The sequence below is a fragment of the Dermacentor albipictus genome, chromosome 6 (genome assembly GCF_038994185.2).
Source record: "Dermacentor albipictus isolate Rhodes 1998 colony chromosome 6, USDA_Dalb.pri_finalv2, whole genome shotgun sequence".
Lineage (NCBI taxonomy): Eukaryota > Metazoa > Arthropoda > Arachnida > Ixodida > Ixodidae > Dermacentor > Dermacentor albipictus.
The window spans coordinates 5,861,080-5,882,457 of record NC_091826.1 but is presented as its reverse complement, the minus strand read 5'-3'; the positions used below and the strand labels follow the sequence as shown (position 1 = coordinate 5,882,457).

At 45.4% G+C, this 21,378-nt stretch overlaps 1 protein-coding gene across 1 annotated transcript; it reads left to right on the top strand.

The window, feature by feature from the left end:
* Nucleotides 1-1,146: 1,146 nt before the first annotated feature.
* Nucleotides 1,147-20,848, top strand: LOC139061450 (uncharacterized). The gene is made up of 5 exons (XM_070541438.1): nt 1,147-1,258; nt 2,226-2,399; nt 7,236-7,457; nt 10,233-10,551; nt 20,682-20,848. The coding sequence occupies exons 1-5, from the start codon at nt 1,147-1,149 to the stop codon at nt 20,830-20,832; spliced, it is 978 nt and encodes a 325-aa protein (XP_070397539.1). The 3' UTR covers nt 20,833-20,848.
* Nucleotides 20,849-21,378: the final 530 nt, after the last annotated feature.

Sequence of the window (21,378 nt, the reverse complement as noted above, 5' to 3'; positions counted from 1 at the left end):
GCAGGAAAATGAACACAAATATCTCGACAACAAAATTGTTCTTCAATTAATTCACCTGCCATTGTGTTTATGGCATTCTGCTACTAACACAAGGTGAGTGGTTGAATTTCCAGCCGTGGCACTCACCTTTCGACACGAGTCAAAGCTCTTGCATCTAGATTTAGTTCATCATCGTTTATTGAACCCAAAGGCCATTGCATATGGAGTGCATGTATATGTAAAATCTAACTAGCAATACTAACACCAACCGAAAGCAAAGGGCACGTTTGTAAATTTCGATTGTGGAAAACATTCATTGCGTCAATATGCGTTGTTCCACAGCACTGCACACGTAAGCCTGATCAGACACAGTAAGTACTCAAACAGGTAGCTAATTCTACAGACAAATGCCGAAAGACATGAATGCTAATATTATATCACGCACACAGCAGAAAGAAAACCTTTTTCAAGAGTTGTTCCTTCTGGAAGGCATGAGTGGGGGGTAACGAGCACAAACTTTATTGGAGGTCATTGCGTAATATTGCTCACAAAAGAATAAAGAGAGTGAAGAGGCATTTCATGCATTACCTCATGCTACTCTATTAGGAGGAACAATGAGCAAGAAAATTTGTCGTAGAGCACTCAAGTCCAACCATAACCTTTTGAAAGAAATAAAATTCCAGGTGAGAGTTGGAGGTACATTTGGCCCACCCGTATTATGTATGTGTTGTTGAACACATACATACTACGAGAAGTACTGCAGTCTATGGGAAAGCTATATTATACAGGAATCAAGAATGATTTAAGAAGCTCTCGACAACGTTGCGGACTTTCTTAGCCTGTTTGGCATCCAGCTTTCTGATAAGTCAGCTTACATCTACGTCGGAAATAAAACTAGAATCAAGAACTACCTCAGATTGCACGTTGGGCTTCACATATCCGGGCGAATACACCCGCAAGTCAACATCTCCGAGTCCTCAGCTAGTTTAAGACCAAGACGGCAGAGTTAGCACGTGGGCAACACAATTATGCCACGCGTGGATACAAATTGTATACCTGGTAAAAAGAATAATCTAAAGGCCATGCGAAGAGGGGGGTGAGTGGTTGAATGAGCGGATACTATGGAAAGTCGTAGATGGAGTACTTGTGTCCAAAGGGTTGTACGGCATGAATTACAACCAGCGGAAAAGAGACAACTCATCAAACACAGGCATACGGGTACTGACAGGTCTTTTCAACTTTACCGAGCTTGAAGACCTCTACGAGAAAGAGCACACGAGCAAGCACCTAAATAAAATAAAGGAGCAACCTGAGACACAAATTCTTTGCCTCAAGAGCTCAAAACCTGGTCGCAAGATACTATGCCAGCTAGCATATGAGCTGTAAAGACAACTACCCCTCTCTTCAGAAACACAACCTCAGGAGCCTCTGAACTCAAAACACAATGCGTCATCACGAGCAATATACACACGTATTTCCTCCAGAAGCTCACGCTGAGCACTGGTAGCGCGAGGATCTTGCGCCACTGACACGACGACTTCGCTGCGACCGACTTCCAAATATTTCATATGCGGTGAGGTTAGCTACACGGGCTTGTTCATAGGTCATCTTGTAATTTGTTGTATGGCAGCCAGAACAACTTGGAGAAGACACATGAGACAACACACAGCGCTATACAACTAGCTGCGAACAACTACTGTTCGTACGTCATGCGTCTCCACAGTGAACTACAGAAACCGCCGTTGCGCACTGCAATGGAAACTTAAACTTGAAAACGTTGTTTAAGTCACAAAACGCATGGTATTTGCTCCGAATAAAGACAGGTCAACAATATTATAATGTACGCGTTTTCTTCATTACAATAAACGAAGTATCCGGGGTGTGCCACAATACCTGACAGCAAGCAACCCTGGGCGTCGCACCAGTCACATTGTTGAAATCGTAATCATGTGGAAGGCTCCTCTAAAAATCGCATTGCGACGCGTGCGTCTGGATCGATTTTCGTAGTTCCAGTCGCAGCATGTGAAACAACCTGTAGATGTAAAGATTCTCGTTCGAGGGAAACAAATTACGATTTTTGTAATAAATGGGTTGTAAGATGGATTGTAACATGCCCTGACGTTGTCGAGGGCATCTCAGCGGGTCTGGGGGCAGAATCGCAAGGATGCGCTACAAATTTGCCTACTTCTTCTTACAGATTGCTGCAAGTACTTGTGTCCACTATCTTCAATGTTGTGCTCCTTCAGATCGCCCGCTGGTCGGTTTGCCCCACCGGACGGTCGACGTTGCCAACGAAGGAACTGAACGCAAACGTGTCCGCCTGCGTGGACTGCTTCCTTCCCTGCTGGTCAGCGCTAACCTGGTGGTGCTGCGCATGTCCCGGCACCTCAGCGACATCTACGGGCTCGCAACAGGGACGCGTATGCCTACATGGGTTCCACTTCAGTGGGTTTGGCGGCAGCATCGCGAACATGCGCTACAAATTTTCCTACTTCTTATTACAGGTATGCAATCAGTATGGTTGTATATGCTATAGAAATGATGATCGTTTCTTGTTGCTGCTACGGGCCCCTCCCATTTTTTTTCTTAAAAAGAGCTGCCTCTCTTGGGCACATTTTGAAAAGCCTGTTGATTCTTTCTGGCGACATAGAAACCAATCCGGGTCCCACCACCGAGAAAATGTTGGCTGAATTGCTATCAGGACAGGCTCATATAAGCAATGAAATATCAGCACTTACCTCTGAAGTTGCCCCTTTCGATGATCGTCTATCTAAACTAGAGTCGCTTGTCGCCAACACTACGGATCTCGTTGAGCACGTGCAGAAACTAGAAAATACTGTTTCTGGTCTCTCAGATATGTTCCAAAAGCTGGAGCGTAAGAACGACGAACTTGAAAATCGGTCGCGACGGAATAACTTGGTTATTCACGGATTATCTGAAACACCTAACGAGACACCTGAGGCATTTCTTACTTTAGTACTGCGCACGCATGCTGATGTCAAAGTTTGACGTCACGTGTGGTAACATCGAGCGTTATCACAGACTTGGGCTAAAAAGGACAGGTAAAGATAGACCTGTCATCATCAAACTGTTGCATTTTCGAACTAAATTAGATATCTTAAGTAACGCACGCAAACTGAAAGGTTCAAACATTTACATCGGTGAATACTTTTCTGCACGCGTGCGGCAGGTGCGGAGATCCCTATGGCAGAATTCAGCAGAATTAAGAAACGTCGCAAAAGGAAGTACGGTTGCAACAAGAGCATCTGATTGCCGACAGTGTTCGGTACAAGTGGAGCGACGTCAGAAAGGGCGTTGTTAAGGAATCTGATAATATCGCTCCCAAGAATTCCAACTGACTTCCACATAAAACGAAACTGACACTCCTGAACTTTAATGCACACAACTTGGTTACTAAATATGTTTGTTTCAACTGGCGGTAGAATGTCACAAACCATCAATAATATGTGTTACTTAGACTTGGTTAAATGACTCCATTTCTGAGAGAATTTTTGCCACCTGGTTACTCAGTATTGAGAAATGGCAGGACTGTTGGTCGCGGTGGTGGCGTAGCGCTTTTTATTTCTAGAGACATTAAATACGTTTTGCTACCGGAGCTTCTTGACAGCGAATCGGTTTGGTGCAAGATTTACTTTGGTGGCTTTAATATTGTGGTTGGTGCTATATACCGACCGCCAAATGATGTCCTTTCAATATACAATGTTGCGTATTGTATTGCAGTGAACAGGCTACAAAAAAGCCAGTTAATAATATGGGGCGATTTTGATGCCTCTTACATTGACTGTCGTTCTCTTTCTTCTACTGGACGGGACCGAGCCATCTGGGACGCTCTAATCAATCTTGCTGTGCCATATGATTTAAAACAGATCGTTAGCTCGTGCACCCGAGAATCTGCTGTTTTGGATTTGGTCTTCGAAAGTAATGGGCTCCTGTATAGCGAATGTGACGTTGTGGAGGGCATCTCCGACCACAAGGCGGTAATTGTCCATATAGATGTTGCTCTTGCGCCCAATAAACCAAATATAGTAATGGACTTTTCTCGAGCTGACGACAATTCTATCGCCGCCTTGCTTGCATTACACTGTGATGAGCTTATGTTTTCGAGTGATGCCTTAGGTGTTGACTTGTTAGTTGAAATATTTCACAATATTGTCAAAGAGCGCATAGCTAATTTCGTACCAAAAAGTGTGTAAAATGAAACCCGAAGCACCAATGGTATACTAGAGAGATTACAGAGTTGATTCACCGGATAAGAGCGCTTTCGCCGTGGCTCTCGCACACCGAATGTCCGAGAAAACTAAATGCTAACATCACTTTGAAAAATTTTTAAGACTAAAATGCAACATGCTAGAGACTACTACTATAACAACCCTCTGACGACATTCCTAAAAGATAACGCATCCAAATTTTGGAAAACAGTTGTTCCTCCTGTGTCCAACTCAACTTCTATGGTCGTTAATGCACAGACGTGTTCTAATGCTGTCATGATCTCTGAAGCATTCAATACATATTTTAAGTCTGTTTTTGTTGAAGACAACGGCATAATCCCTACTTCTCACTGTGGTAGTGCTTCAGCTTGTTTTCCAAAACTTCCGGTAACGTTCAGCGGAGTTCACAGCCTCTTGTTAAATATTGATACTAGTAGAAGTGCAGGACCAGATAACATTCCAAACCTGTTTTGAAGAGATACTTGGAATACTGTGCGCGGTGTCTTACTATCATCTTTCAAATATCTGTCGAATCACAAACTGTTCCCATTGTCTGGAAGGTTGTTCAAGTTGTACCAATATACAAATCTGGCAATAGGCAAACAATTTTCAATGATAGACAAATCTCGTTATTACCTGCTTGTAAACTACTAGAACACATAATTCATAAGCATATTGTAGAGTACCTAAACGATAACAACATTCTTTCCTATCATCAGCATGGTTTTAGATCGGGTTACGCCCCGGTTACGCAACTAATTGAATTCACTCACGACGTTGCCACTACACTTAATAATCGCGGCCAGATTGACGCCATTTTTGTTTACTACTCCAAACCGTTTGATAAGGTATGTCATGCTAAGTTACTTCTGAAACTTGACACTATCTTCAGATGTATACACGGCAATCACTTGCTTGGCTGGATAAGAAACTACCTGCCCCTGCGACCCCAGTTTGTCTCATTTTATCAGGAGCACTCATCTTCACTCGGCATTTCCTCCGGGGTCCCACAGAGCTCCATATTAGGACAACTTTTATTCATGATTTGCATTTATGATGTCGAGAGTGTTGTTACTAATGGCCACGGCGGCCGCATTTCGATGGGGGCGAAATGCGAAAACACCCGTGTGCTTAGATTTAGGTGCACGTTAAAGAACCCCAGGTGGTCAAAATTTCCGGAGTCCTCCACTACGGCGTGCCTCATAATCAGAAAGTGGTTTTGGCACGTAAAACCCCAAATATTATTATTATTGTTGTTACTAACACTGCTGTTAAGCTCCATTTGTATGCAGACGACTGTGTCTTGTACTCTGACATCACCAGTGTCATTAGATGCTGAATATGTAACACGTTCAATGCCTTCTGCAACTGGAGCAAGACCTGACAAATGGAAATTAACTTCGATAAAACGGTATCTATGACCTTCTCGAACAAAAAGAAACCCGTGAACATCGCCTACAGTAATGATGAGAATATTTTGACTTATGTCACCGAGTTCAAATATCTCAGTCAAACTTTTGCTTCCAACTTAAAATGGCACAAACACGTCGACTTCATTTGTTCCAGGGCACTAAACCGACTTGGATATTTAAAAAGAGCGCTAAAAACAGCAACCAAGGAATGCAAACTAGCAGCTTACAAATCTATCGTGAGGTCCACTCTAGAACATGCATCTGTTGTCGGGTCACCTCACTGCGTATCCGATGTATCGAAGCTTGAGGCTGTGCAGAAGAAAGCTTTTAGATTGATTTGTAGTCGATACGATCGCAATTTCTGCCCTTCTCTGCATGCTGGCCTGCGATCGCTTGCGCCGTTGGCACATAGGCGCACGTGTGAAAGGATTATAACGTGGCACGAAATTGTAGATGCCTCTGTCATTGTCGACGTACCTGTGAAATTTGTCCTGACCTGCGTGTCGGGGGGTGGGTAGATCGCCTTTTCTGTTGGCCATTAAAGTTTATTCTATCTATCTAGCTCCTCGGCGCGTCTAACGCGAAAAGCCAATCCTTTGAATATTGTTCCCTTTCGAGCTCACTTAGATAGTTCAAATTTTCTTTCTTGCCATCTACCAGTCAATTGTGGGACAACTTTCATACTTATCTCCGAGAATTGCCACATGAGCGTTTTGTAGACGAAGTTCGTTTACATGGGACATGTTGATTGTATGTTGTTTTGATGTACTTACCCACTACAGCTATGTCTCAAATCAGAGACAGCAGTATTTGTAAATAATAAGAAAAACAAAACACAGTGGAACCCTAATAACGGCCTCACGGAGTCTCGTGTCTGACGCATGGGCCGATAACGGTGGTGATGATAGCGGTAACAACGCAGAGGTATACGAGATACTATACAGGATAAGAGACCTATTGGGAGATTAGATTTCCCGTTTGTGTGGCCGATTCCACGCGTGGGTGTGTGCCGTATCGAGAATGCATCAAGAACGCCGCCACGGAGCTGGAAATGCATCCCGCATCGCAAAGGGCTGTTTGACAAGAGCGCGTGTCAGGCCAGATGCGTGTTTATATCTGAATCTTGCTTGCTCCCTGTATCATGATGTGTACCACTAGGGGTGGTTCTTCAAGAAGCCGGCGGTTAAGTGTATGGGGGACGTAAAACATGAGAGAGGAAGTGTACATCAGGGTAAAGTAGAGATTGTGCAAGAAATTATAGACAACTAACTTTAGAGACATTTATTTTTCTTTAGAGGAAGACGTGTGGTTTATGAAACGACAGCTGATTGGAAGGTGCTCAACTTTAAATTTTCAATTTTGTGAAATATCAATTAATAAATTAGCAAGTAACGCAGGTATTCTCCTTGCGTAACTAAGGAATTCGCGTTCGGCCACGCATACGTTCCCGTGACTAAAACCTAACGTAGACTCCCCAAAGGAGAGAATATTTTCATTGTTTATCACAATGCATACTTTTCCGCATTTGACAAAAAAAAAATACGTTCACCTATCAAAACGTATGCTAGCCTTACTGAGGCACTTCATCCCTGTTTATGTAACTTGTATACCACAGTGTGCTACTCCATCTGTCGGCCACTTTCTTTAATATTCGGAATCGAATACATCAGCGGCAGCAGCCTGGCCGAGGAAGAGGAAACCGGCGCGGCCGCAGTGGCGCGTGCGTTCCCGAGACGACGAGGTATGCTGCGCCCGTCGCCGGCGAGGATGCTGCTCCTGGGCGCCGGGTTCCTGCTGTGCGCGGCCGTCGCTCCGGCCGCCGCCGCGGCGCGCAACAGTGAGTGTATACCGCGACAGCAGCTAGCTGCTGGCGAAGCGAGGTGCAACGGGCACCACGCAGTCCGGTAAAAGCGGACAGCTTGAGCGCTACGCCAGAGAAAGGACGGACGTGTTTGCTTCCTTGCTTGCATTCCTGGCACCACATTCGATCACACCAGTAAACTCATTTGTCCGAGCAGGAATATCGAATCGATGAATGTCCGTTGCTGGCAACGAGCGCATAAGTATTTTTTCCTGTTATCTATGTGGTCGCTTGTGCGCTGACTCGTTGAATCGCAGAGATTATGCATGTTTGCATACAGTGCATCGCCGAGACGAACGTTCCTTTATCGCGGCGACCGCGGTCAGAAGGTGTTTCCCTCGCCGACCGTGCACTGAAGCTTTCGACCGCGACAGCAGAGCCCTTGTATTTGAAACAAAATGGGAGGGATGGTGACACCTCCACTCGTTAATCGTTATTCAAGAATGACCGAAATATCAAACAAACCTAGGGTGAATGTTCAGCACGACTGCATGATGTACTTGCAATCTAGACGAGACGCGTAAACATTATTTATATTCAGGTCTGCGGAGCTCGGTGCGTATGTCCTTTCGTTTTCGTCGCGTCCGGTGACGTGACAAATGAAAGTATTGTAGCGTCTTCCGACGGATGAAAGGTGCCTGTACCTGCGTACACCGAAGCCTACAACTTTCTTCCGTGATCTTTATAGGGCCAAAGCATCCCCGACAAAATGATCGCGCAAAGCGAAGTTCGCCTGTGGGGCCGGAACGTTGTTTTCGCAGGCAGAACTGGCTCCGCACACGTGATCGGCGCTGTACGCTTTCTTCGTCGGCTGCCGGCAAAATAACCATTCTCATCGCTATCACGAGTAGTTGCCTATTCATAGGTTGTCTATTGAATCAATCCCAGGAGTCGTGCATAAGATACCTTGCACCGATTGCCATCAAGTATGTATTGGCGAAACAGGGAAGTTCTCCAGACGGATCAAGGACCACGTGACGTGAGAAATAAGTCACGCGACGAACGCCATTGCCGAGATGCGCAAGAACATAATCACAAGATTGACTGGGACAATGCTCGCCAAAGAAAGGAACATGTCATCCCGGCGGCTGCTAGAATCGCTAATTATTCAATGCACGCGTGCTACGATATGAACGGGACAGCACAGAGTTTCAAACAATTATTACTAGAGGGAATCTTTGCGCTGCGATCGTTGAGCCACTGTGGGAAGGATGGGAAGCACATGGATTTGTCTGATCTTCGTACTTGTGGATTCGGACGTTCTTGTGGCTCTGTTTATTTACGCTTTGTCTGTATTCGTTGTCATAAATTTCAAAGCGATCCATACTTTTCTAAGTTGAGAACACTCTGCAAGCCCGCGCAATCGCTACTAATTGCAGCTGCTCAATCTGTCGAGGCGGCCAAATTGAAGCGTCTCAACACGCTAGCTTGCCCGCAAGAAATTCACAAGGGCCTTCTGTGCTGCTTGTCGATGCATGCGTCCGTGGCGTCTGTGCTAGAGATCCTGCGCTCGAATGCTGCCGTCTGACCATTTTAATGTCTATTTAATTATTTGATACACAGTACTATGTTGGAAATGACAATTTTGCGAAGTCGCGGAGCCATTTGCAGCCAGAAGGACGAAGTTTAGTCAAATCCACGCACGTCCCATCGTTCCCACGCTAACTGAACCGTCCCGATTGCAGCTCCCGTAGGCACTAGCGCCAGAGTTCCCTCTAGGGAACTCTGTCCCTCTAATTACTCTAGTATTCATTGTATAAAACTCTATGGCAGAAAGCAGGGACTACACCTGCGATTTATGTACGCTCGTTAACGTCACGTGCTGGCTACGTAAGTGTTCCTGTCCAACTCGGTAAACGAGGAACTCTTACACGGTTCCTAAACGTCCGGCAATTCATCAGACTTAGTGAGTGACCGTGATTCCCCTCATTCCATGCCTGAGCAGACGAACTTTCCTCGAATGCTGGATTAAAGGCGAAGATCATGTGTGACGGGAATCTCTAGACGGAGGGCATCATGACACTGACTTGAAAGGTGGCTATTATAATTTCCTTTTGCTTCTTGTTGTAGTGCTGTTAGTGTGATGCAAGACAGTGGCTACCATAAGCTATTAAACAGAACTACCTCATGATTTTAGCTCCTCAAATGATGACAACTTTGTCACATCGCTGTCGGGCGCATAACAGTGCAAGGGCGATAAAAATAATCTAGTCTGCAGCAACCTGATGACTCTGTACTAGTATACTGTCACAGTGACCTTGCTTGCCTGATTGAACGCATTAACTGTTTGCACTTCAGAGCCAATAAGAGAAAAGAAAAAGAAATTGAGCTGTAGAGTGCGCATTAACTGAATTACTACTTTACCTTCGTTGCACAGGAATACAGACTCTTTTAAACCGGTGCAAGATTCGTACGGCATGCGGTATTAATAGCTGGCGTTAACAGAATAGGCGGAACGCAAGCGAAACATCAGAAAAAGCACCGAGAAAGCGCCGAAATAGATGTGTGCGTGAGTGCCAGACTCCTATTGAATGCGCTTCTTTAAAGTAAACGGACACGTGCGCATTTCGGGCAAGAAAGTGGCATTGGAGGGCAACATAAGATCAAGTCACCGCAGTTAGCGCGTTTCATTACCAGAAAATAGGGCCAAATTGTTCACAGCAGAACGCCGACGCGTATGCATTATTCCAATGCGCGCCGTCCGACCGCACTGACGCGGCGACGGTGCTGCTTTCGCATGCGCCCCTGCAGCGTTCGTGTGCCTGCCGAAGCCGGTCAAGTTCGACACGTGCACCAGCATCCGTCTGCTGACCCCGTGTCAGACGGATCAAGACTGCGACACGCGCGTCTGCTGCAAGGACTGGTGCGGAAACTACTGCGCCTTCAAGCAGCGGAGCTTCGCGGTCGCGAAGCCGCCGCCCGTGGAGCCGGCCCCAATCGACGACGACGACGAGGCCGAGGAGAGCACGGCTCCGCCGCCTCCGCCCGCCAGGGGCAACCGAGGTCGGAGGGCCGACGACGAGAGCGAGGAGCCACCACGCCGCGACCACATGCGCAGGCGGTACAAGAAGTGAGTCACGTCCCGTCGGCTTCTCACCGCATGCGCGCCCGTGCGCACGCGTTTTCAAGCCACTGCGTTGGGCAAAAAGAAAGGCGAAGCACCGATTGCGATAGCAAATTAGTATATAGCTATACCATGTACGGAGAGTAGATTTATTGGCCGTATAAACTTGTAAACATTCGCTCATTAACTAAATTAACAATGAAAGAATATGTAAGCGCGACAAAACGAGGACGTAGAAAGGAAGAGACTCACGGAGACGGCGCTGTCTCTGTGTGTACGTTTCTTTCTGCGTCCTCGTTCAATCGCGCCTACGCATTCTTTCGTGGATTAATACCAACTAGCCCGCCAACGTGCTTCAACTAAATTAACAAGCGCGGTGCCACGCGAGCACAGGTAGCCATGAAGACATCTTGCTCGATGGGCGTGAAGACTCGCAGTCAAGATGCAAGAATGAGGACTCGCGGCAGTAGCTGCGAGCGAATTGACCTTGGTGCATCTCTCGCTTCGACGCCAACGAAACGTCGAAAGCACAGCGCATACGAAGCTACAGGCACTACGCGCACTTTGCAAACGTCGCAGTTCGCTTTCAAGTTCATGGCGCCCGCCTGGCCGCGCAGTAAGCAGCAGCCGTTAACTGTGAACGACGAAACCTGCACTTATTGGGCGAACCTGTGCCCACAAAAGCCAGCGAGACTGAAAGAACGGCGAACGAAGTCGGCGATCGCCGAAAAACGTATCCGCCTGTCACGCGCGTCGTCGAAGGGGTAATCGCCGGCGGCCGCGTGCCTTCCAGAAGGTTCTACGCAATTCGCGTCGCGCAATTAAATCAGGTTACACAGGCTTTGGTGGCAGCAGCAAAGCAGCTAGAACCATCGACAACATTCCATAAACTTGCCAACACGCGGGCGCACGTCCTGCGCTGTGCGATAACATTTGTTAGACAGTGAAAAGCGGTCACCCGGAGAGATAAGTGCACTTGTCAATATTTTGCTGAAAAATTATTCCAAATGTTATAAAGCCTGGTATATGATTTCCACTAGAGATTAGTCTATTGATAAAGAATTCGTTATTGTAACACCTTTGCTTTTAATGTGAGAAAGTACTGCTTTGGTGTTGGAGAAATTTATTGAATAGTTCTGGTTAGTCAAATTCTCGTAATGCCATTGGCGACGGGCTCCCTCGTTAATTAGTTCACTAGATGATTTTCCTGTTGGAAGAATTCCGGTATCATGAGCGTGTACAATTAATTGAGCAGATCTGTGTGTGGGTCATTTATGTGCATACATACTTAGTAACGGGTCACAGGACTGCGCGGCGCATGCATCGCAGTCACGCCGCAAACGCGTATCCGGCAGCACGCACTGCGGGCCCGAAGCACAGGCGTCGTCGAGGCGCGCCTGTCACATCCGCTGACCCGTGGTACGATACCATGCTGTTGATGATGATGATAATTTATTTGCGCCCCTTTTGAAATGAGGCGGTGACAAATAGCCTGCTTGAGTTGACCAGCTACATGCAACTGCTACGTGTCGGGAAACTTGGTGCAATGCAACGCAAGTACACGGCAAAGTTTGCACGTATTGACGCCACGCGGCGCGCATGCGAAGTTGTGACAAGTGACACGATATGATGCTAATCATGATGATGATGATTTATTGGCATCCCCTTCGAAGCGGGGCGGTGACAGCCACCTAGCCTGCTTGATTTATGCAGGTATGCTAAAGCTGTTCTTGGTTCCACCATTTTTGTATACATCCCCTCAATATTCTTCCTAACCCGTTCTCTATCTATACCTTGTACCGTTACCTATAAATAATGTAATGTAATGTAATGCAATGTATAAACAATGTAAGTACCGCCACCTGGTGTGATCATATGCAACTGCAATGCTCAACGTGCACGTATAGAAGCTACGTGCCGCGCATCTCTCATCGCGTGACAAGTGGCACGATGCGATGCAAATGATGATGGTAGCGGTGATAATGATTTGTCGGCATCCCCTTTGAAACGGGGCGGTGACAAACAGTTACCTAGACAGATCTATTTGTTAAGGTATGCTGTACATATTTTTCATTCTAGAATTTTTTATACATATCCGTAATCTTCCTTTTCTTCCCCAAGACTTCCCTATCTACCTTGCACCGCTACTCGGGCAACTGCAAAGTGAGCACGTATCTGTTCACCGATGGCATGCGGCGAGCGCGCCCGACGATGCTGAAAACGAAGCGCTGCATCGGCGGAGGCTGCCGCCCTCTCCCGGTCGGCGAGGCAGCCGCGCCGCGCCCGTCGACACGAAAACACGCATAGAGCTGCGCTTCAATTTCGCACTAGGGAGTATCGTCGGTGAATTTTCCCGCTACAAGCTAGCCAGCGCTGGCGTGGCTCAGAGGTAGAGTAGCTGACCCAGCGCAGCGGGCCCAGGTTCAATTCCGGCGGCAAGTGGTAACCTCATTCCCGGCCGTAGCTGTGGTGGACACCATCGCTGACCGAAACGGCTATTAGAATGGCCCACAACAGCTTACGCTGTGGAGCGGCCCGAGAATGCTACCCTGTGGTACACCGGACGTAAGCGGCGGCGGCGACGGAGTAGTTACTATCTACGGTAATGATTTGAGTTCAGTACTGAACTTTAAATTTGATTAGGGATGCAGCTCTTCCTCGACAACCGTAATGTTCTAGCTTATTTATTAGTAAGTCATATTTAAGGCAGTCAAATGCCTTCGTAAAATCTCTAAATATACCGAGAACTACGAGGGACAGTCCGAAAGCAAGTTCCGTCACTTTTTTTTTTTTTTGACAGAGAAGATGGTACACTATATAGGTGAGGCAAACACTCGCCATAATAATATGCGCACGTTGCTGGTTGAACGACCGAAGGGGCGTCAGCGGAGGAGGAATGACGCATGCGCAGAAAGAGAGAGTAGCAGCAGTGCCCGAGGTTATTCGCGTACAAATCACGACGGCAGACAGGCGTGTGCGGACGACGTGGTCGCCAGTGCGTGCCCGGCACGAACGGGCGCCTGCATCGAAGGCCGCACTCTCGGCACGTCACAACCATGCGCAGCCGGAGCAGGCTGTGCGACAGTTCTTGCGTTGCAGGGCATCGAGTTTTACCAGAGGGGTTCCGCCAAACTGATTTCACGCTACGACAAATGTTTCAATGTCGGCGGCGACTATGTGGACAAATAGTGCAAGATGCACAGTCCATGATGCCATGGTGTATTTTTTCTTTCAATAAGGTTAACGTGTGAAAATAAATTACCAAGTTTACTTTCGGAACGTCCCTCGTAATTTGCCGTCTTCAAGTTTTGTTAAAATGCGTTTTTTTTATGTAAGCAATGCATATTCCGTACAAGACCCTTGCGGTACGCAAGAGGTGAGTCTGACAAAATATTGCGTTTCTTTTCGAAAGTCGCAAACTTGGCAATAACATTTAAGGCGAAAGCCATAAGTGGTTCACGGGTCAAAAATTGTTTGTCCGGCGTTATCGAAAAATTGGCCGTTCGGCGTATGGCGCCAAAATTCAATGGCACCAAAATTGATGGGCGTTATGGCACCGAAATTCAATCGCACTATAATTGATGGGATACTGACCCACGACCATTGGTGGGAGTTCAACCCACGACCTTCGGTGCTGATTAAGGCGAAGTTAATTAAGGCACAGTTAATGGCACCAAAATGGATGGGCGTTATGGCACCAAAATTGATGGGAGACGAACTCACGGCCATTGATGGTAGTCATACCTACGACCTGTGGTGTTAAGGCGAAGTTATGGCACAGTTAATGGCACCAAAATTGATGGATGGTACGGCACCACAATTCAATGGGACCAATATTGATAGGCATCGAACCGACAACCATGGGTGGGAGTCACACCCACGACCTTTGTTGTTAATTAAGGTGAAGCTAATTAAGGCACAGTTAATGGTACCGAAATTGATGCGAGTCGAAGCCACGACCATTCATCGGAGTTCGACCCATGATGTTGGGTGCTGGTTAATGCGACATTTATTAAGGCAGAGTTAATGGCACCAAAATTGATGGGAGTCGAAGCCACGACCATTGGTGAGAGTGGAACCCAGGACCTCTGGTGTTAATTAGGGCCCAGTTAATGGCACAAAAACTGACGGGAGTCCAACCCACGACCTTTGGCGTTATTCAGGCGAAGTCAACAAAGGACAGTCGATTGAGGCACAATTAACCCACGACATTTTGTGGTAGTTGAACCCTCGACCTTCGCTGGGAGTTGCACCTACGACCTCTGACGTTAATTATGACGAGGTTAATTAAGACACAGTGAATGTAGAGTTAATTAAGGCACTCGAGCCCGAGACCTTTGGTGGCAGAAAACAACAGGAAGTAACGTCGCATTTGTCGCAGGCCACGAATGTCTCGTGAGCGCGCAGGCCTTCGCCTTCGTCCCGTGTGCGACTCAACCTTTTTTTTTTAGATTTTGGAATTATGGAAACTATAGGCAACGGTCTGTAATTTTCCAGGTCGCTTTTATCGTCAATGCTTTTTTTTGTACTGAACAGTTACACGGGCTACTTGTATCTGACTTATGAACACAGCCGGATTAAGAGACGAATTATAGATGTCAGCTAAACACGGAGCAAGAAATTGTATGCAGCTTTTGATGGCTTTAACTTGAAAACCATCAATGTCTTAGCGGAACTGTTTTTTAAGCTTAAAAAAGATCCCTTTACGCCATTTTTATATACTGGACTAAAAAGAAATGAATGCTAGTTAAAAAGGATATTAATGTGGTTTCCACACTTAACGTTACTACGTACCCAAACAAAGTGCCTATTAAGACATACCCAATTGCCTTGCCTGTAAACTCTGAATTATTAATTATAAGTTTGTGTATTTGTGGCAGACACAGAGCCAGTGTCTGAAATAAGCAAATTCCAAAGGTAATATCGCTTAGCCTTTATAACACCTTTAACATCTTAGCCTTTATAAGTTATTTAGTCTTTCAGTAAGTCTGGATCCTTATTTTTGATGAAGTCACTCAACAACTTATTTTTAAACTTAAATCCTTCTGAGTTGAAAAGTCGCCCATGGTCTTCGTGTTTAGTTTAGAGCAAGCAGAAGAAAAGCTAGCTTCGTAAATCGGCTTTGGCATTCTAATAACTTTTTTGTAAGCATTATTTACATCCTTATTGTGAAATACGCTGAGTTCAGTTTCTTTGTTCCTAATTGGGCGGATATTCATATGAAAGCATTTAAAAGACTTGAAGAATGATTTTCCGATGTTCTGGAAAAAGTGAGTAGAATGTAGGATTGGGCAACCAGTAGGTAAGCTCTCCGAAGTGGCAAAGGACCTAGCGAAGGATAAGGAAACAACAAAGAAGGAAAATGTCCAACTAAAGATATCAAATAGAATTCGCGGAACTGTCAAAACTGATCAAGAAGGAAAAAGTAAATAATCGTAATTATAACGTGAGAAAGACTGAGGAAGCAGTAAAAATGGCCGCAGCTTTAAATCAGTGAGAAGAAAACTTGGCATAGGACAAGCCGAGAAGTATTCACTGAAAAATAGGCAGGATGATATCACCAGCCATATAGAAGGTACAGTAAAAGCAGTGGAAGAATTCTATACTGACCTGTACAGTACCCAGAGAAGCCATGCTACCTTCATTCGAAGTAATAAGGAATATGATACAGAGGCTACTTCTATAACGGACAATAAAGTTAGAAGGGCCTTGCAAGATACGACCCGGGGAAAAGCGGCAGAAGATGGATTAACAGAAGATTTAATCAGACATGAAGGAGATCACACGCTTGAAAAGCTTGCGGCCCTTTATACGCAATTCCTCACGACTTCAAGTGTACCAGAGAACTGTAAGAATGCCAACATTATACTAATCCTCCAGGATGAAAACAATAATGAATTGAAAATTATAGGCCTATTAGCTTGCTTTCAGTATTGCATAAAATATTCACCAAGATAACTTCTAACAGAATAAGGGCAAGACTTCAGTCTCAACGAAGGGATCAGGCTGGCTTCAGGGAGGGATGTTATACAATGGATCAGATCCATGTCATCAATAAGGTAATCGAGAAATATGCAGAGTTCAATCAACCTCTCTATATGGCTTTCATAGATTGTGAAAAGGCATTGGATTCAGTAGAGATACCAGCAGTCATAGAGGCATTACGTAATCAAGGAGAACAGGAGGAACACGTGAAGAAGGAATATGAATCAAGGAACACATGAATATCGTGGGAAATATCTAAGATTCCAGAGCTACATTGTCTCTCCACAAGAAAAGTAGAAAGTTACGTATCAAGAAAGGGCTCAGGCAAGGAGACACAATCTCTCCAATGCTATTCACTGCATGCTTGGAAGAAGTATGCTAGCTATTAAAGTGGGAAGGCTTAGAAATGAGGATCGACGGCGAATATCTCGGCAACCTTCGGTTTGGAGATGACATTGGACTGTTCAGCAACACTAGGGGCGAATTACAACAAATGATTAGGGACCTCACACAGAAAGTGTGAGAGTGGGGTTGAATATTAATATGCAGGAGACAAAGATAATGTTAATAGCCTGGCAAGGGAACAAGCGTTCAGGATCGGCAGTCAGCCTCTAGAGTCTGTGAAGGAGTAAGTTCATCTAGATAATTCGCTCCCTGGGGCCCTGATCATGAGAAGGAAATTTCCAGAAGTATAAAAATGGGTTGGCTTACATATGACAGGCATTGCCAGATCCTGACTGGGAGCTTACCACTATCATTGAAAAGAAAGTTGTACAGTCACTGCATCCTACCGGTGCTGACATATGGGACAGAAACTTGGAGACTGACTAATAAGCTCGAGAACAAGTTAATGACCGCGCAAAAAGGCGATCGAACGAAAAATTTTAGGCATAATGTTAAGTGCCAGGAAGAGAGCGGTGTGGACCAGAGAGCAGACGGGGATAGCCGTTATTCTAATTGACACGAAAAGAAAAAAAACTGGAGCTGGGCAGGCCACGTATTGCGTCGGATGGATAACGAGTGTCCCATCAGATTTACAGAATGGGTGCCAGGAGAAGGGAAGCGCAGTCGAGGACTGCAGAAAACTAGGTGGTGATGAAATGAGGAAATTTGAAGGCGCAAGTTGGGATGGGTTGGCGCGGTACAGGGGTAATTGGAGATCGCAGGGAGGGGCCTTCATCCTGCTGTGGGCATAAAAAGAGGCTGATGACGAATGATGAAACCAACCAACACCGTACGTGGAATACTCAAAGGAAATCAGACAAGCATAAAAGCATAAAGTCGAATTTGCAGGGCTTTTATATCTACATGAATATGGTTGAATTAAAAGGGAAAATGTGAAAACGGATAAAAAGACAAGTGAAGATTAAGCGAAAGCCTATGCGTTCCATGTTTCCTTCCGTGAACACAGGTGTGTTGACAAGCATTTTACAGTAATCGCGAAGCACCGATAAAGGCAGGAGGGATGCTTTCGCTATCAGTCTACTATGCACACAGTGGGGAACAGTGACGTACACGGAGGAAAAGAATCGCGAGGCACCAAGTGGCAGAAATTTCGCAAGCTGTAACTGCCATTGCCTTGTGCTTTGATTTAATGTCCGCGTGTTTAGGGAAGCACTTAGAAATAGTACGTGCAATTATTAATTATGTATTCAAAACTAATTCGTTTATTATATCAGTATTTAAGACCTGTAGATACTGCAGAAGTCGTAACAATGCCAAACGGTGCAGACAGTTATGTTTTAAAAATGTTAAGCGGTAATGTGTTACATTGTAGTCTTGAACAAAAAGAAGCGTCTGGGATGTCAACGGTGCTGGAGGACGGTTCCAGTAAACTTTGGCTCAAGTTATGTGAGACAACCTGTATATATGAAAGAGAGGAAACAAAACCGAAGGGGCCGATTTTTATTAGTCATGTCATAGGCTTCTTACTATATATATATATATAGATATATATATATATAGGTTTGCTTTTTCGAAGTTCAGCATGCAGGACCCGACGTAACATACGCAGGAAAGAGACGACGAACTTTTTGGAAGACTTATTTACTTAACGTTTTCGGAGTAAAGCCAGAGTACACACACACACACACAAACACGCATATATATATATATATATATATATATATATATATATATATATATATATATATATATATATATATATATATATATATATATATATATATATATATATATATGTATATATAACGAGAGAGAGAGGGCGAGCTTGGCCGATGCTACAAGGTAAGCAGAACAAGTATTCAATTTGAGCTGTTTTGACTGGTGCATTGATCTTCATGAGGGATTACAAAAGAATACAAAAGAAAAATCTATATGAATGTACACACATATATATATATATATATATATATATATATATATATATATATATATATATATATATATATATATATATATATATATATATATATATATATATATATATATATATATATATATATATATATATATATATATATATTGATACGGTACAGCCGCCACGGTGTGGCTGCACTGTGGAGGAACAAGACGACGTGTGTGCCCGCTTGATATAGCGTCGCCATCTTTGCCACCGTTGGTCTACGTGTAACTATATCGTAAATGGACTTGTACATTAGCTACACGTAACAATATGAAGGACGGGGTTGTCCGAATTCGGCGTTTAATAAGTTGAAAGAAGTGCAGGTGCACGTAAAAAACAAACATATAATTTCGACGTTCCGAACGGCGTACGGCCTGACCGTGCCCCGGCGGAAATGTCGAAATTATATTTTTGTTCTTCCTTGTTATTGCGATAGCAATTATATGGACACTCCAAACGCATTTCTGCCGTAGCCGTCGCCATGGAGTTCCGTATAACAAGCAAACAGGACAAGATCGTCGCTGCGCCCCGTGCGTGCCGTGAAAGCATACTACAGGGTGGGCCGACGATCGCTCTCCATCTCGAGCGCGCGGGGGAGGGAAGCGGGGGGGAGGAGGCAGAGAGGCGAGAGAGAGAGAGCGTGGTGGCGTTCTACTCCGGTGGCTACTGCTTACGGCGCGGCTGCCATATCCTGCAAGCGATCTGCGCTGTGGACAAAGTGCATGCAAGGTATATGTAAACTGGTAGCGAAGCTTTCATAGAAGCTCGCATGTCAAGAAAATTGTGGCTTGTTGCAACCATCGCCATCTACATATTGTGGGGACAACTAATATCAAGCAAAAAATAAAAAATAAAAGAAAAAAGTGAAGTCACAACTGGAAAGGGCAGTGACGTCACGATCTTATGCTGCTTGGCGCGAATGTTTGAATTTCTTTAGCGTCCGACATTTCGACCGCTACGCGAGAAGTTAGTTTTCATTTGAGGCTGTGGAGAGCTTGCGACTCGCCTCGGCTGAAACGTCAACGTCTCCTTTAACTATAGGAGTTGGGTATGTCTTAATGTGAACATAATTAGGCTGTTATTGACGGCGATTGCTCCAGTAGCTTCCTTAGGAAAGTGAGCGAATAGGATGGAAATAAATGACACTGCCACATGGGTTTCAAAAGCGGCTTCACTTTTATTCGTCCAGAATAATGTAACTAAGATAATTGACCAAAGAAAATATGTTTGAATGCATGAAAGGTACTGTGACCAGCAGACAGTCGTAATGTACAGCAACCATGTGCGGATCCTCTTCCCAGAATCATTCGTAATTCCTCGCGACACCATATATTCATATGTTCAAGCTTACGTTGTAAGCTTCGCGACCTATTTAGATGGACAGTGGTGCATGCGCCTAACGCCAGTAGCTTCGTATGTGCTGGGCTTTCGACGTTTAGTTCGCGTTGAAGCAAGAGACAACACGGAGGCCAATTCGCTCGCTGCTGCTTCCGCACTTCCTAACTCCAGCGTTTTGACAGCGAGTTTGCGCGGTCATCGAGCGCGATTTGTTCATATTTACCTGTGCGTGCGTGACAACGTGGCTGGTAATTTAGTTAGTAAGCGGATGTTTACAACTTTATGCGGCCGATAAAACTACTATCGATCGCTTCTTCAGTTAGCTGTGTGCTAATTTGCTATCGCAAGCGATGCTTCGTCTTTCGCGCGAAACTGCCCCTTTTAGAAGTGCGCCTGTACTTTCCCACGCTTCACACACACTTTTTGACCCTCCCAATGCTGCTTGCAGCCGTGCAGGCCGGCGCCGCCGTCGCATGGACGCCGGGGGCTCGGACGGCGCGATCATGCACGGACCGGGCAAGGACGGCGACGACCGGGAGCCTTCTGGAAACGGCTTAGGAGGCCAGTTGGAGCACGAGTATTTCGACGTCAGGAAATAAAGTGTGCTGGCAGCTCTCTCGCGAGTGCTGTGTTCAACCGAGGGGGTTATCAGCCATGTCGTATCAAAGTGCACGAAGGCAACTGGCTGCCTGCCACCTGCATGAACTACTTATTTTGCCGCACTGGCAAGTGTTTGATCAAGGTAGGACAAGTTGGTAATACGTGACAAATCTGCAGCGCACAATGATAAATACGAATAAAGCAATCACAGTATACCAGCAGTGACTTCGAGTGACAGGTTTTATCCTGTCCGTTGAATGTGGAGACAAGGGCTACGAGCAGAAGACACGTGGGTATGACGTGGTGTGCGACCCCGGTATCGTCGTTGCTACAATGGTCGCATCCTTGTTGCAACATTACTGGCAACTGGAGAACTGACGCGGACCAAGTTGTTCTTCATCCGCTCGAATCCTGCAACACGATAACAACGCTCCTGTGGGGCATATGCTCTTTCATGGTTCGTTAATCTTTAGAAACTTTTTACATGTTATGTTGGTGTGAGCGACTTCTCCTAACCTATAAACATGTATTTCGCGCGCATTTAC